Source organism: Hylaeus volcanicus, chromosome 9 (genome assembly GCF_026283585.1).
Source record: "Hylaeus volcanicus isolate JK05 chromosome 9, UHH_iyHylVolc1.0_haploid, whole genome shotgun sequence".
NCBI lineage: Eukaryota > Metazoa > Arthropoda > Insecta > Hymenoptera > Colletidae > Hylaeus > Hylaeus volcanicus.
In genome coordinates, this window is record NC_071984.1 from 3,399,823 (window position 1) to 3,413,104 (window position 13,282).

General features: G+C 38.5%; 2 protein-coding genes across 2 annotated transcripts in view; both read left to right on the forward strand.

Annotated features, from left to right (window-relative positions):
- The first annotated feature begins 5,429 nt into the window (after positions 1 to 5,429).
- Positions 5,430 to 10,331, forward strand: LOC128882049 (aminoacylase-1-like). Its single transcript, XM_054133617.1, has 5 exons — positions 5,430 to 5,591; positions 7,063 to 7,232; positions 7,380 to 7,883; positions 8,504 to 8,794; positions 9,517 to 10,331. The coding sequence occupies exons 1-5, from the start codon at positions 5,498 to 5,500 to the stop codon at positions 9,658 to 9,660; spliced, it is 1,203 nt and encodes a 400-aa protein (XP_053989592.1). The 5' UTR covers positions 5,430 to 5,497; the 3' UTR covers positions 9,661 to 10,331.
- A 150-nt stretch (positions 10,332 to 10,481) lies between these two features.
- The window catches only part of LOC128882048 (forkhead box protein P1), a 24,009-nt gene continuing 21,208 nt past the window's right edge, over positions 10,482 to 13,282 (forward strand). The window contains exon 1 of the mRNA XM_054133616.1: positions 10,482 to 11,396. The gene's annotated coding sequence lies outside the window, so the exon portion shown is untranslated. The remainder of the gene's footprint in view (positions 11,397 to 13,282) is intronic.

A 13,282-nucleotide genomic window follows, 5' to 3' on the forward strand; every position in this document is an offset into this window, starting at 1 on the left:
TATAAATGGTTCGTCATAAGAATCGTGCAAATACTTATTGTTTCTATACTTTTACCCACTTTTTTTTTTGTTTTGTTAATTTCACAAATTATATTAACTAGCAAATGTTGTTTGGACTAGTTTGGATTATTTGGATCTGTCTTACAGATTTCTGAGAATATATAAAATATCATTAATTATAAAAGAGAAGAAGTTAAGGAAACTACAATCAAAATTTTTATTTGTAAATTGATCGGTGTACAAATACATTCTACACCCACTGCAAGTACTTGCAGGCGAATCGTAAAAGGTTGTATGGTATTATTATTATTTTGTTTGTTTCATCTTCATTGTTTCGCGAAGGAAGAGGTAAAACGAAGGATTATCATTCTTAAACGTTTGCAAGACGAGATTCGATTATTTATTGCATTGTATATTTGTTCTTCTCTTTTAATCCGGTGAACCTTGGGAATTTTACTCGAAGGAAGAGGAATGTAAACGGTGCGTTACGATGATGAAACGTTCGCCCAGTGTACACAGCGGTGTAATTAAACAAATTAATGTACAAAGTTTCTCGTCGAAATTCTCGCGTACTCGTTGCGTGTACATATATTAGCCGCGTTGAATATTAATTGTACTTCTTATCGGTAGGCTTCAAGGTCGTCTTGAGTGTTCCTCGATGTGAAACGAAAACGCTCGGTTCGGGGCGATTGTATATTTCTTAGATTTTAAAGCACACGGTTAAATTGTAAACGGAAAATATACAACGAAATACTGTTCGGGTTCGAAAGCGAAACAAAAGGGGTTCCATGGGCACGCTGAACTTCTAACCACTGGCGAAAGACGGAAACAGAATCGAGAGATGACAAAATTAATTTGTAAAGCTCACAGTATTAGAAGAGAATCATTCTGACGGTGTGTATATAAAAATTAAAACTCTTCGAGGCACTGAATCTCCAAAAACCAGAGACAGAAAGTTATTTTTAATATGGAACAGTTGTACGATTTAGACTCCGTGCAATGAGAGTATCATGGACTGAGACGGAAGAGAAAATTGTTCATCGGGCAAAATTAAATGGGATGCAGCTTATTTATGGATCAATAATTGGAAGTTTCAGCTAGCTTGCGAATCAGTGTTACGCTGTTCTGATCAAATGTTTTATAGACACTAGAACTATCGAAGACAATGCATCTCAAACATAATTAAAATACTACATGATTAAAATTGAAAGAGAACTATCACTAGTTCTCTATGCTCTACTTCAATAATTGCCATTAGAAATGGTAGCGAAAGCATTGTTGAGAATCAAATAATTTTAAAGAGTTCAACGTACCCCAATCTATTAGCTTGGTAGTTCTCTATACTCTACTTTAATAATTGCCATTAGAAATGGTAGCGAAAGCATTGTTGAGAATCAATTAATTTTAAAGAGTTCAACGTACCCCAATCTATTAGCTTGGTAGTTCTGGTGTCGAGGAACTTTCAGACACTTTTGTGGAGCGTAGAGATCTGTGATCAGGGAATAAAGGAAAAGGATTGCATCGCAAGAGAATTTCATAGGATTTCTGGGTGCGTTATGGATCTCATCGGTGAACAAAGTATAAAAGTAATTAATAAACCTACTAGACCGTTTGCATTGCGTTTATTGGAGCTTACAAACAAAATGAAGAAGAAAAAAGTTAAGAGATTACACGTACACACACACACTCACACGTACATACATACACACACACGAGGCAAGGATAATATTTTTGGCATTTGGTATATAAAGTATATGTATACTTTAGCCGAATATTTTGTAATAAACGTGTATACTAATGTAAGTTAGACCGCTCTCGGGGGTCGGGGAACTTGGATTTTGGGTGTGTACAGCTTTCGTTCCTCGCCTTCGTGGAGCCGGTACTGTGAAACTTGTAAATAATTTTGTAAGATAAATTTAAGTACAGACATAGAAACGTCTCTTGGGCGAGAATTATCGCGTCTTCTTTGAATGATCCAGACAGATGGAGAGACGAAAGAATAGAGAAGAAATTGAGAATTTGGATGGATAAAGATGATACGAAGCACGATTGCTTGCTGCTGCTATTGCAAAGTACACAGGATATACATGCATACAAAACACGAGACACGTTAAGCTTAATTAATTATTCGTTGTACAATTCTCTCGTTGCCCCTACCGTATCTCTGTATAATGACATTTCGATGATAAGCGACAAAGGCGTTCTGTTATTACATAAGTACCGAGACATTTAGAGATAAAAAGGAAAGAAGGAAAGAAAGAAGTAACTCGTTAGTACAATAGTTTCAATGTTGTAAATAAAACAGATCATAGTGATTATTATTATTATTATTATTATTATTATTATTATTATTATTGTATGTACATGTGTATGTATATATATATAAATATATATATATATATATAATTATATACACGTTAGGTATAATTATATATGTATATAGGAAAAAACGCGTCTTTATAATAGTATCAGAACACATAATTTTTTTATTTACAATTCACTGTTACATGTATGTGCCTAGCTATAGCCACGTTGCATTATCTTACATATTGTATGATAATTTAATTCATACTACCGATTAATGAATGTAACAAGTTCTTCGATATCAAACTCTATATGATATATATATACATATATAGTGTATAATATATTATGTGTGTGTGTATATATATATATATATATATATCGTATAATATGTGACATTATATGTATCGTATAATATATATACATACATATATTATATACTATATATACATATATATAGATCTGGCGTAACGTGTAAAGAGCTCATATTTAGGCATACATGAAATTTAATAAATCGGAATACATTTTACGAATTACCAAGTTCCAGTGATACGTTATTGATGCCCAGTTTCTGGATCCTAAAGCTTGCTTCGCACATTATTGTTGCACTCTTTTCGCTTGTAATTATTTTTGGGTCATATCGCAATCATATGAAATGTTAAAATGTTTGTGTACATTTAAGTGTATCGTTAACTCTGGTGAAACTTTCCAGACATTAATCTTTCTTGTTACACAGTTACGTAACTGAGATACAACCAGTTTCATTTATTACGTAACCTTTTGTGCATGTTTTTATCAATGGTCCAAATATAGGAACCGGTTGTATTTTCTTTTCTGCGCAAACTTTTTGTGTTGATAATGTGTCGATATTGTGTTTGCTGTTTGTACTTTTCAATCATTGATTCTTTTATATCTCGTTCCAAGTATTTCACAAATTCCTTGATTTCTTTCAAAGAGTGCTTTTCCATTCTCAAAATACTTTTATTATTAACAAAATGAACTACTATTAGTGCCGAATAGCTAAGTTCAGGTCAAGAACCATAAGTACTCTTTGTAAGATTCAAATTCTTCTTGCGAACAAACTTGCTACATTTCTGTTTCTTGTTTGTATCGTTTAAATTGAGTAAAAAGAAATCTCATTGCGTCAGAGATTTAAGAAATGATGCCTTTTCGCAGACAAACCAATCTCTACAGAATATTTTTACAAGGTAATGCATGATACTAATTTGAGTAATATCTATTCAAATCAGTGGTAATTTTCAAGCAATTATTGCATTGCTCAAAAAACCTCATCGCACTGGAGGTTTAAAAAATGATTCCCTTTCGCAGATACAAAATTTCTTTGCGCAATGTTTTTGCAAGGCAATGCATCATATTAATGCGCATAAAATTATTCAGTTCTGTGGTAATTTCCACTTGGCCCCTATATCGTTCAAAAAAACAAGTCGAGCAAATACTCAGAATCTGCGTGCATATATACCAACTGATAAAGATTTCGTTATCTATTGTTCATTCGTTCCAAAGATATCCTTTCGTGGATGTATTTAATGGAGGATTTTAACAAAACTTTAATTGATTGTTCTTCGATTAAATACGAACCACGTGAGCCTATTGCGATTTAAATTGTCCATCCTAATTTTGTGAAAATTACCAAAAACTACCCTGAACCTTATCGGACAGTAAACCTAATCAGACATTAACAGTAAAAGTGTAGTAATTGAGCTTCTCCCGAAACATACAGATTCTCACCGTGAGTTTTTTCAATTTATATCAAAATGCAATTTAGGAAATTGTTGAAAGCTGAAAGATTGATATGTTATAACAACTGAAATTATAAACCATTTAAAACAAAAAAAAAAAAAAATAATTGATCATTTCAGTTTTGAGAAAAATGAAATTCGATTTGGGAAGTTGCTTGAAATTTTGACAAATCGTAACAATCAAAATGATAAACCATTAAAATTTATTGTTTTTCGAATTTGTTATATACAGGGTGTTCCAAAAATGGTGGAGGTCATTGAAAAGGATGGTTCGGGGGGTGATTTGAAACAACTTTTTCCTTAGCGAAAATGTTGTCCGAGGCTTCGTTAAGGAGATATTAAGAGAAAACCCCGACCAATCAGAGTGCGAGGTGGCGGCGCTCCCCGACCAATCAGAGCGCGAGGATGCCGGTGGAGCGATCGCGGTAGCGAAGGCTACGCTACCTCGACCGCTCCAACGGTATCCGCGCGCTCTGATTGGTCGACGTTTTTTATTAATATCTCCTTAACGAAGCCTCGGACAACATTTTCGCTAAGGAAAAAGTTGTTTCAAATCACCCCCCGTACCACCCCTTTCAAGCTGTTACAACATTTTTGGGACTCCTTGTACATGGCGAAAGCTCAATATGTGTTTCCAATTCTTTTATAATTCTATCATTTTTTAAGGCGACTAAGGGCGCCTTACAATCGTTTTACAATCGTCACCTCTCGAACCACCCATTTCAATGACCTCCGCCGTGTTTGGGACACCCTGTAATTAATTCTGAAATAATGAAAATCTGAAACTTCTTTCCAGGGCCGGCGTGACCTTTCGCGGGGCCTGAATTCACATTCAAATCCTACACTTCAATTTTACAACGATGAATTATTTATTTACAAATGCTACATATATTTTTACAAGATGAATATTAAATAATAATACTTTTTTTTACTTCTTTCAATTTGATCATCGCTACTAAAAAAATGTCTTGCATCTTAGCCGACATTGCTTCCATTTGTTAACGGTATCATCAGTCTGTAAAAAGTTAATCAAAATCGGTACCTTTTCATTCAGTAATTCTCGTAGATCGCGGGACCTGAACCTGCGTTGCGCCGGCCCTGCTTCTTTCCCACCCAGTTACTCGGTAACAGTTGATATTCTCGTAAAAATCAATTTCTCGTGCATCACGAATATACACGTCGCTTTATCACAAACGCGTACACGGTACCAATAAAGCTGTCCTCCTCCAAACTTTTCCAATTGTACAATTTTACGCGTGATTATCTCGAAACAGCTACTTCGAGCTCCCTCCCTTTCCCGCGCGTAATTTGATCGGGGCCACGATGACGTCACGGCCGACACTGGTCGTCAATTGGTCGAGATCCGCGCGACCGAGGCGTCTGCTGTGACAGTCGACCCAGCGGCGTCCGACGCGACCGATCATCTCCGCAAAATGTCTCCGTCCCAGGCTCAGCTGGACGCAACAGCTGTAGAGAACTTTCGCGAGTACCTGCGAATTCCCTCCGTCCAGCCTAACATCAATTACGGTGAGTCCGTTTCACCTATTCTCTATCGTCCGCGAACGACAACACGCCCCTCGACTCGTTTATCGTCGAATTCGCCGATGGGAATCGTTCACGCATATTGCGTGCCGGAATGGGGTCGCTCGTTTCCTCGTTAAGCAAATTGCTTTAATCTTCTACGCAGCACCGGGCTCGCGCGCTCGATCTAGAACGCAGTTACGGAACGACCATTGGCAAAATTTTCAATTAATCAGATATTGTCGAGACGTTTGGTCTATTGTTCCATTGGAACGCTGAAACATTCCTTAAAGCTTCTGACGAAAATTCCAACAATATTCGGAATCGATGGTTGATATGTAATCGATGGAAGAGTGTTGGTGTTTTGATTTTCGGGAAAATAATTCTGGAAATTTTTGGTCGATGCGACCAAACTCGTGGCGTCGGGGACGCTACTGCCATTGCCCCACCCTGAATGCATTGTGTTCTGTTTTTCTGTCTCAACGCTTTTGAGCATCAAAGTCAAGCCTATATTTACTTTGAAAAAGAATCTCCTAAGATACACGCGCGATTGGACCGATTCTTGTCCAAGGATGCCTTGTACGTGACCCAAATCGTACCATGCTCCGGGTCACATGATCATTAAGGCTCTCAATTGGAAAGCTTAACTCGCAGGATGCCGTACTGTGTTAGACGAATGCTTTCGAACCTGTCCAACCCTGGTGAACGAACCATACATCTTCCTAGAGGCACTTTACTGTTCTCGAAATACATTTGTTATTAAGAAAATGAATTTCGATAACTGAAAATTCAAGGCAACTAAATGACGATATTATATTCTTTATTCGTTACTCCAATTTGTCATTTCAATATCGTGTTCTAGCAGTGAAACAGTATAACAATGCGTAACAATCTTGGTAGATTTTCTATTCTAAGTATTTTCAACCATAAATTTTGTACATCTCTGCCCCTCTAAAGTTAAAATAAATCACGCTGCTAGAAGTTTGTCGTTTCAATATCATGTTCTAGCAGTGAAACAGTATAACAATGCGTAACAATCTTGGTAGATTTTCTATTCTAAATATTTTCAACCATAAATTTTGTACGTCTCTGCCCCTGTAAAGATAAAACAAATCACTCTGCTAGAAGTTAAAATTAGCAAATAGTAGCAATCAATTAAGCATTCGTAAAGCTCTTGACACTATTCAGATCAAGAATAATCCCTACGAGAGATAAGATAAAGAAAGAAATATTTCCAAAACAAGATACTATCTCTACAAACCCTTTTATCAATTTTACATAGTTTTATCGCAACTATAAATATCCATTTGACTCATAACTTTCAATAATAAAATAATCTGCTATCACGCAAAGAATGAATGACCAAGCATGAAAATCTTAATCATGAAAGATTTCCTCAACGTATGTCTCTTAATTAATATTCCAAATCCTATCACTAATTTTAATTTTACTCCCTTAATTTTACTCCCTTGTACAGATGAGTGCGTTGCATTCCTACGCAAGCAAGCCAAGTCTCTCGATTTGCCCGTCAAGGTCTACCATGTCGACCCGAGGAAGCCCATCGTGATTCTCACATGGACAGGTACGGAACCGTCAAAGGCAGCGATTCTTCTGAATAGTCACATGGACGTCGTGCCTGTGTTCGAAGTAAGCATAAAATTACTCTTCGTTACTCATGAAATTAACTAATTATTTACAATACCACGGTTGTTTCTTTCTATGAAACACTGTCATCGCAATTGTAAATCATTACTGAAAAAGGTATTAGAATTCATCTATCGATGAAATGTTTAGAATGACTGGACTTATCCACCATTCAGCGCTCACATGGATGAGAAAGGAAACATTTATGCTCGTGGCAGCCAGGACATGAAGTGCGTAGGAATACAGTACCTGGAAGCTATTCGACGGATGAAACTTGCAGGACAACGATTTAAAAGGACGATCCACGTCTCCTTCGTGCCGGACGAGGAAATCGGTGGCGTTCTTGGCATGAAGGACTTCGTCCACACCAAAGACTTCCAAGCTCTGAATGTCGGTTTCGCGTTGGACGAGGGAGTAGCCTCCCCCGAGGAATTCTTCTGCATATTCTACGGAGAAAGAACTATCTGGCATGTGATAGTTGAGTGCGCAGCTCAACCTGGACATGGATCCCTTCTGGCAGACAACACGGCTGGCGAAAAGATGAGAGTCATAATTGATCGCTTCATGGACTTCAGGGCCAAACAGAAGCTGAAACTGAAAGATCCGAAGGTCAACCTGGGGGATGTGACGACTGTGAATTTGACCATGTTGAAGGTATATGTATTGCCTAGTTTGGTATTTTTTAGAATAAAGTAGAAATATCTAGAAAAAGTAATGCAATTATATTATTTGCGGTTTATTATTTATTTTAGAACATTGTTCTTTACAGTTGATACTAATGGAGGTTTCCAAATGTAAACCGTGTCCTTTGGATAAAGCGTTCAGACGTTTCGCTAGCATTTTAACCAACTTCTTTGATTGGCAAATGATACACTGTTTTATCTACGCAGACCTGATCCTAGTCTAACCCTCTCCTAGGCCTGCGATGACCAACCTAACACAGATCTATCCACTGCGTTAGGTTGCTTGTGGCAAGGTTACATTTCCACTGATATCTCAGTGTATCGTTGGACCCTTGAAGAAACTAGACCGAAGTGTCTCGAGTCTCTTATCCAAAGGACACTTATCTCCAACAGCCTTCATTAATATCAACCATATAATTTTTAATAGTCAAAACATTCTCGTTACATGTCTGTACAGGACAATAACATCTCGCAGTGAGTATTTACATAATTTCAGAGATATTTATTAAAACAATTCTCACTTATACGAATACAGTTCGCATTCCAGTTTGATTATTCTGGATTTAACATTCTCTATATGATTCATTTCAGGGTGGAGTACAAACGAACGTGTTACCAGCCTCCCTAACCGCGGTCTTCGACATTCGAATCGATCCCTCCATCGACCAGGAGGAGTTCGAAGCGACGATAAAGAAGTGGTGCCAAGAAGCTGGCCCGGACGTGACGTACTCGTTCGAAGAGAAAAACGTTAAGATCGAGAACACGAAGCTGGACGATTCCAATCCTTACTGGACCGCTTTCAAAAAGACCTGCGATGGTCTCGGGTTGAATTTGACGGCGGAAATATTCCCAGGCGGAACGGACAGTCGCTTCGTCCGCGGTGTACGTATAGATCTCTTGTTTATAGATTTATCGTATAATTAACAAGAACTGAAACGAAAATTTTATGCTGCACCGATTGAAACCTTGTGTGTTGGTAGATTTGGTAGTCCTGTTTAAGAAAATATAGTATTATAGACACTTTTAAATATTCGTGAATAAGTTTCATTATTATTATAAATGGGAGCTAGTTTCTTATTGACCTTATTTAGAGTAATTATATTTTATAGTTGAAGTCTCATAGCGAATTATCAATGAATTTTAAACAGTATAATGTTTTACTCACTAAAACTTTGTTACATAAAAGAGACAAGAATGGAAATTTACCATTTGATACAAGGAATATTAAAAAAATGATTCGCTGGATAAAAGGATGGTGTAATAAATGAATACGTAGAGCACATTAATTCCTCTTCGACACCATCAAATATCTGTAGGGGCAGACACATTGCGATTATGTACTGGAATATGAAATATTGCTGTCGAAAGAAAGAAATAGTGTAATGTCTTTGAATATATTAGAGTTAAAAATGAAGAAACACACGATACCCTACATTAATAAAATTTAAGAAAAAGAGAACTGCAATATATTGCAATATCGAGTGTCTGCTCCTATGATACTATATTCGTCGTAAACAGGACAAAATCTACCAATACAGAAAGTTTCACTACGCTGTGAGAAGAAATGTTGCAAGAACTGAAATCTTTGTGTATTCGCATTGCAGGTTGGGATTCCAGCTATTGGGTTCTCACCGATGAACAAAACAAAGATACTCCTCCACGATAACGATGAATATTTGAACAAAGATATATTCCTAAAGGGCATCGAAATATACATGAAAATAATCCCTGCTGTGGCCAATGTCTAAGAGATTTAAAAAAAAATACTCCAAGAATGGCTTCGATACACCAAATATCTACACTATAAATAATTACGAGTACTAATAACGGATGGAGAAAAGGCAGAGAGTCGACAATTTAAAGACATACTAATATATGCATAAGTATATCGATACGGCTTTAACGTTACAGACTGTATATACTCAAGATAGATTTTTAAAAAATGTTGCATGAGATTTAGAGTTTATCGAGCTTGTTACTGTGCCAGTCACGAGGAAGCTTGTTTTTCCAAGCAAGTAGAAAGAAAAGACTGCTTCGAAAAAAAAAAACAGGATGCTCTTACAAGCGGAGAGGAGTACGAAGTGGCCCGACCGTAGAGAGGTATTAGAAAAATGCATTTAATAAGTTTAACCAGTGAATACTTTATCATACTCGTGTCTCGGAATTCGCCAAAAGTCGTACAAAAGATAACAGAGAATTAACGCTTAAAAGGCAGTCGTAGTGATAGTAAGATCTAGTGCAATCGCAGAATTATTGTAAAAAACTCTGCATATATACCATGTATGTATGTGTATATATGATTGTTTTAAAAAAGAGAGAGAGAGAGAAAGAGTATATATTATGGGAACCACCGCAGGTACCATGTGATGCGGTAATTATATATTTTTATAATTCGATAAATATAATTAGATACTACATAGATATAAGAACACGTCTATTGACTCGGGTTTCGCACGAAACACGGTAAGAATGTGATCGCGACTCCGAGATGACGATTCGCGCATATTTCGCAACGAAACGCACAGAGGCAAACGTGAATCGCTGTGTTGACATTTTCTCGCGCCAAAGTCGATAAAACGTGGCTGGATTCCCGCCATTATCGTGGCGGTTCATTCTTAAAAGGGGACGGGGGGGGGGGGAGAGCTGCGTTGCTCCCCTTCGGGGCGAGAGGTGGACTCGTCCGATGTTTACCACGGTGCGATTAGTTTTCGGTTCGTAAAGGGTACTTGTTAGCCACCGTAGGCTCGAACGACCCAGAAAAATGTCAATTAATTTTCGATCCACGCGTCGAATCAAAATATATCGACGTAAGGTCGCGGCGTGCGATTAACTCGCGAGCTCGGTCGGGCTCGGCTATTATTGGAGTGGGGAAGGTTAGGGAAGGGCCGCCATTTCTGTCAATCGTTTCTCGCGGTCTGTGCGCGCGGGATCGTCCGTAATACCGAGAGGGAAGAAGGTTCCCTCGTTTAGCCGCGATGTCGGTCTCTTCCCGATGCACGCGCGTCGAAAAAACCTCAGCAGTCGCGTAAAACCACGCGCGGTTTCGATTCGTTACGCTCGGGATTTTTCATCGGGGGCGACCGGGGAGCCAGTTTCACGCTCGCGCTAGGTACGTCCCTGGCGCCGTAGGCAGCAAAGATGGCTGCCGCGCATGCGCGGACAGGGGAGTCTGGCATCGCAGCGGCCATGTGCACGAGTGCGTCGTTCAAAGTGTCCTCGGCCGTCCGCCAATAGGACGCGCCCGTCCCGCGCCACGTGACCCGCGTCCGCCAATCGCCGCACGGGGATTTGAAATCGTGCGTGGTCTTTGTTCGCGGAGACGGCCGTGTCAACGTTACTTCAGTTCCGTAAAGGGGGCCTTGTGTCGGTGTCCGTTTATGCATGCTCGCTGCCAAAAATCCGCGTTTTACTCCCTCGTTAATATATGTGTGAAAGTGGTGACTCGACGCCAGGACGACGTGCTTCAGGGATCGTCGAACACACGGTAAGTCCTGTTAACGATTCTATCGCCGGACGTCCGAGAATCCACGAGAACGCGAAAGAGAATTTCGTGGGAAATATTTTTCGGTGCGTTTGCCGGTTGAACGCCGAGTGTCACGGCACCGGGCGACGCCAGGGACGCTCTTTTGGGGAACTGTATTTTTTTTCTTGCGCGTTATGTAGATATATACATATATATATATATATAGATAGATAGGAGAGGGGGTGAGGTGAATTTATATTCGAGCGTTTATTTACAAGAGGGAATCTGTCAGAGACCCATTCGCAACCATTTCTTTTCCCATAAATATATCGGTACAGTACATGTACATACACCACGGGTTCCATTTTTTCTCCCCTGTCGCGATCGTTCGTAGGTCTCGAATATTTTCAAGTCGCGTTGTTTGTTGACTCTGCGCCGAGAATAAACAACGCGGCACGCCGGAATCCCGGCGCGTTCCATTGAAATGAATGAGTGATTCATCCGCGTAGGGAATACGTGGGTTGCACGGAACTTTCGGCGGGAAGAGTTGTGCGTTAGCCCCTCGAGGAAAGCTTCGGCGTGTAATGTGCGTTTCCGGTGACGAGAGCTATTGTTTTGACCGCGCGAAAAGGGCCACCGCATTCGCGCGCGATCGCCATTCGATACCGTCGCTTCTTTGGAAACGATGGAAAATGGCTTTCGCCTGGAATCGCTGATCTCGACGCGATTCGCGGCGAGATCGATGCGTCAGGGTTTCGTGGGTACGTCGAGTAGCGTTTTAGAGAGGATTTACTGGCTTGTTTATGTTTCGGGGGAACCGGGACACGGAACTAAGCCCGTGGCTTGCTGGACGTTTATTAACCGAGTTTCGGAAGATGTATACGAGCTTTTGTTAAGCAGGGATAATCGTTAGAGGTTTTATTTTCGGGAAAAATTGTGGGTTGTATTTATTCAAAATGGCGGGGAATTATTTTTGACGCGAGTTGGAAACAATTCGCAGCAATTTTTTTCTATTAAATAGTTGTTTATACGAGCTTTTGTTGATTAATTTTAAACGCGAGTTGTAATTCGGATGGCAATTATTAATGAAAAATTGAACGTTGTATTTATTCAAAATGGCGGGGAATTATTTTTGACTCGAGTTGGAAACGATTTAATTCGCAGCAATTTTTTTCTATTAAGTAGTTGTTTGTACGAGCTTTTGTTGATTAATTTTAAACGCGAGTTGTAATTCAGATGGCAATTATTAATGAAAAATTGAACGTTGTATTTATTCAAAATGGCGGGGAATTATTTTTGACGCCAGTTGGAAACGATTTAATTCGCAGCAATTTTTTTCTATTAAGTAGTTGTTTGTACGAGCTTTTGTTGATCAATTTTAAACGTGAGGTGTAATTCAGATGGCAATTATTAATGAAAAATTGAACGTTGTATTTATTCAAAATGGCGGGGAATTATTTTTGACGCGAGTTGGAAACAATTCGCAGCAATTTTTTTCTATTAAATGGTTGTTTACACGAGCTTTTGTTGATTAATTTTAAACGCGAGTTGTAATTCAGATGGCAATTATTAATGAAAAATTGAACGTTGTATTTATTCAAAATGGCGGGGAATTATTTTTGACGCGAGTTGGAAACAATTTAATTCGCAGCAATTTTTTTCCATTAAATAGTTGTTTATACGAGCTTTTGTTTATTAATTTTAAACGTGAGTTGTAATTCAGATCGCAATTATTAATAAACAATTAACAGTTCGAAGAGCTGTTTATTTTACGTTTGTTATTCCGAATTTGTTATTTAACAATTTTGCAGAATAAACACTTATTAAGCATTTATTAATTCAGATTATTATTTTTCATTAAACAATTAACATTTCGTACAGCTTTTAATTTTACATTAATTATTCGA

What these genes read in the sequence shown, in the direction of transcription:
- LOC128882049 (XM_054133617.1), top strand. Translation starts at nt 5,498, where the DNA reads ATGTCTCCGTCCCAGGCTCAGCTGGACGCAACAGCTGTAGAGAACTTT. An exon ending in CCAGCCTAACATCAATTACG is followed by an intron (nt 5,592 to 7,062) that starts GTGAGTCCGTTT and finishes TCCCTTGTACAG; the next exon opens with ATGAGTGCGTTGCATTCCTA. An exon ending in ACAGTCGCTTCGTCCGCGGT is followed by an intron (nt 8,795 to 9,516) that starts GTACGTATAGAT and finishes TTCGCATTGCAG; the next exon opens with GTTGGGATTCCAGCTATTGG.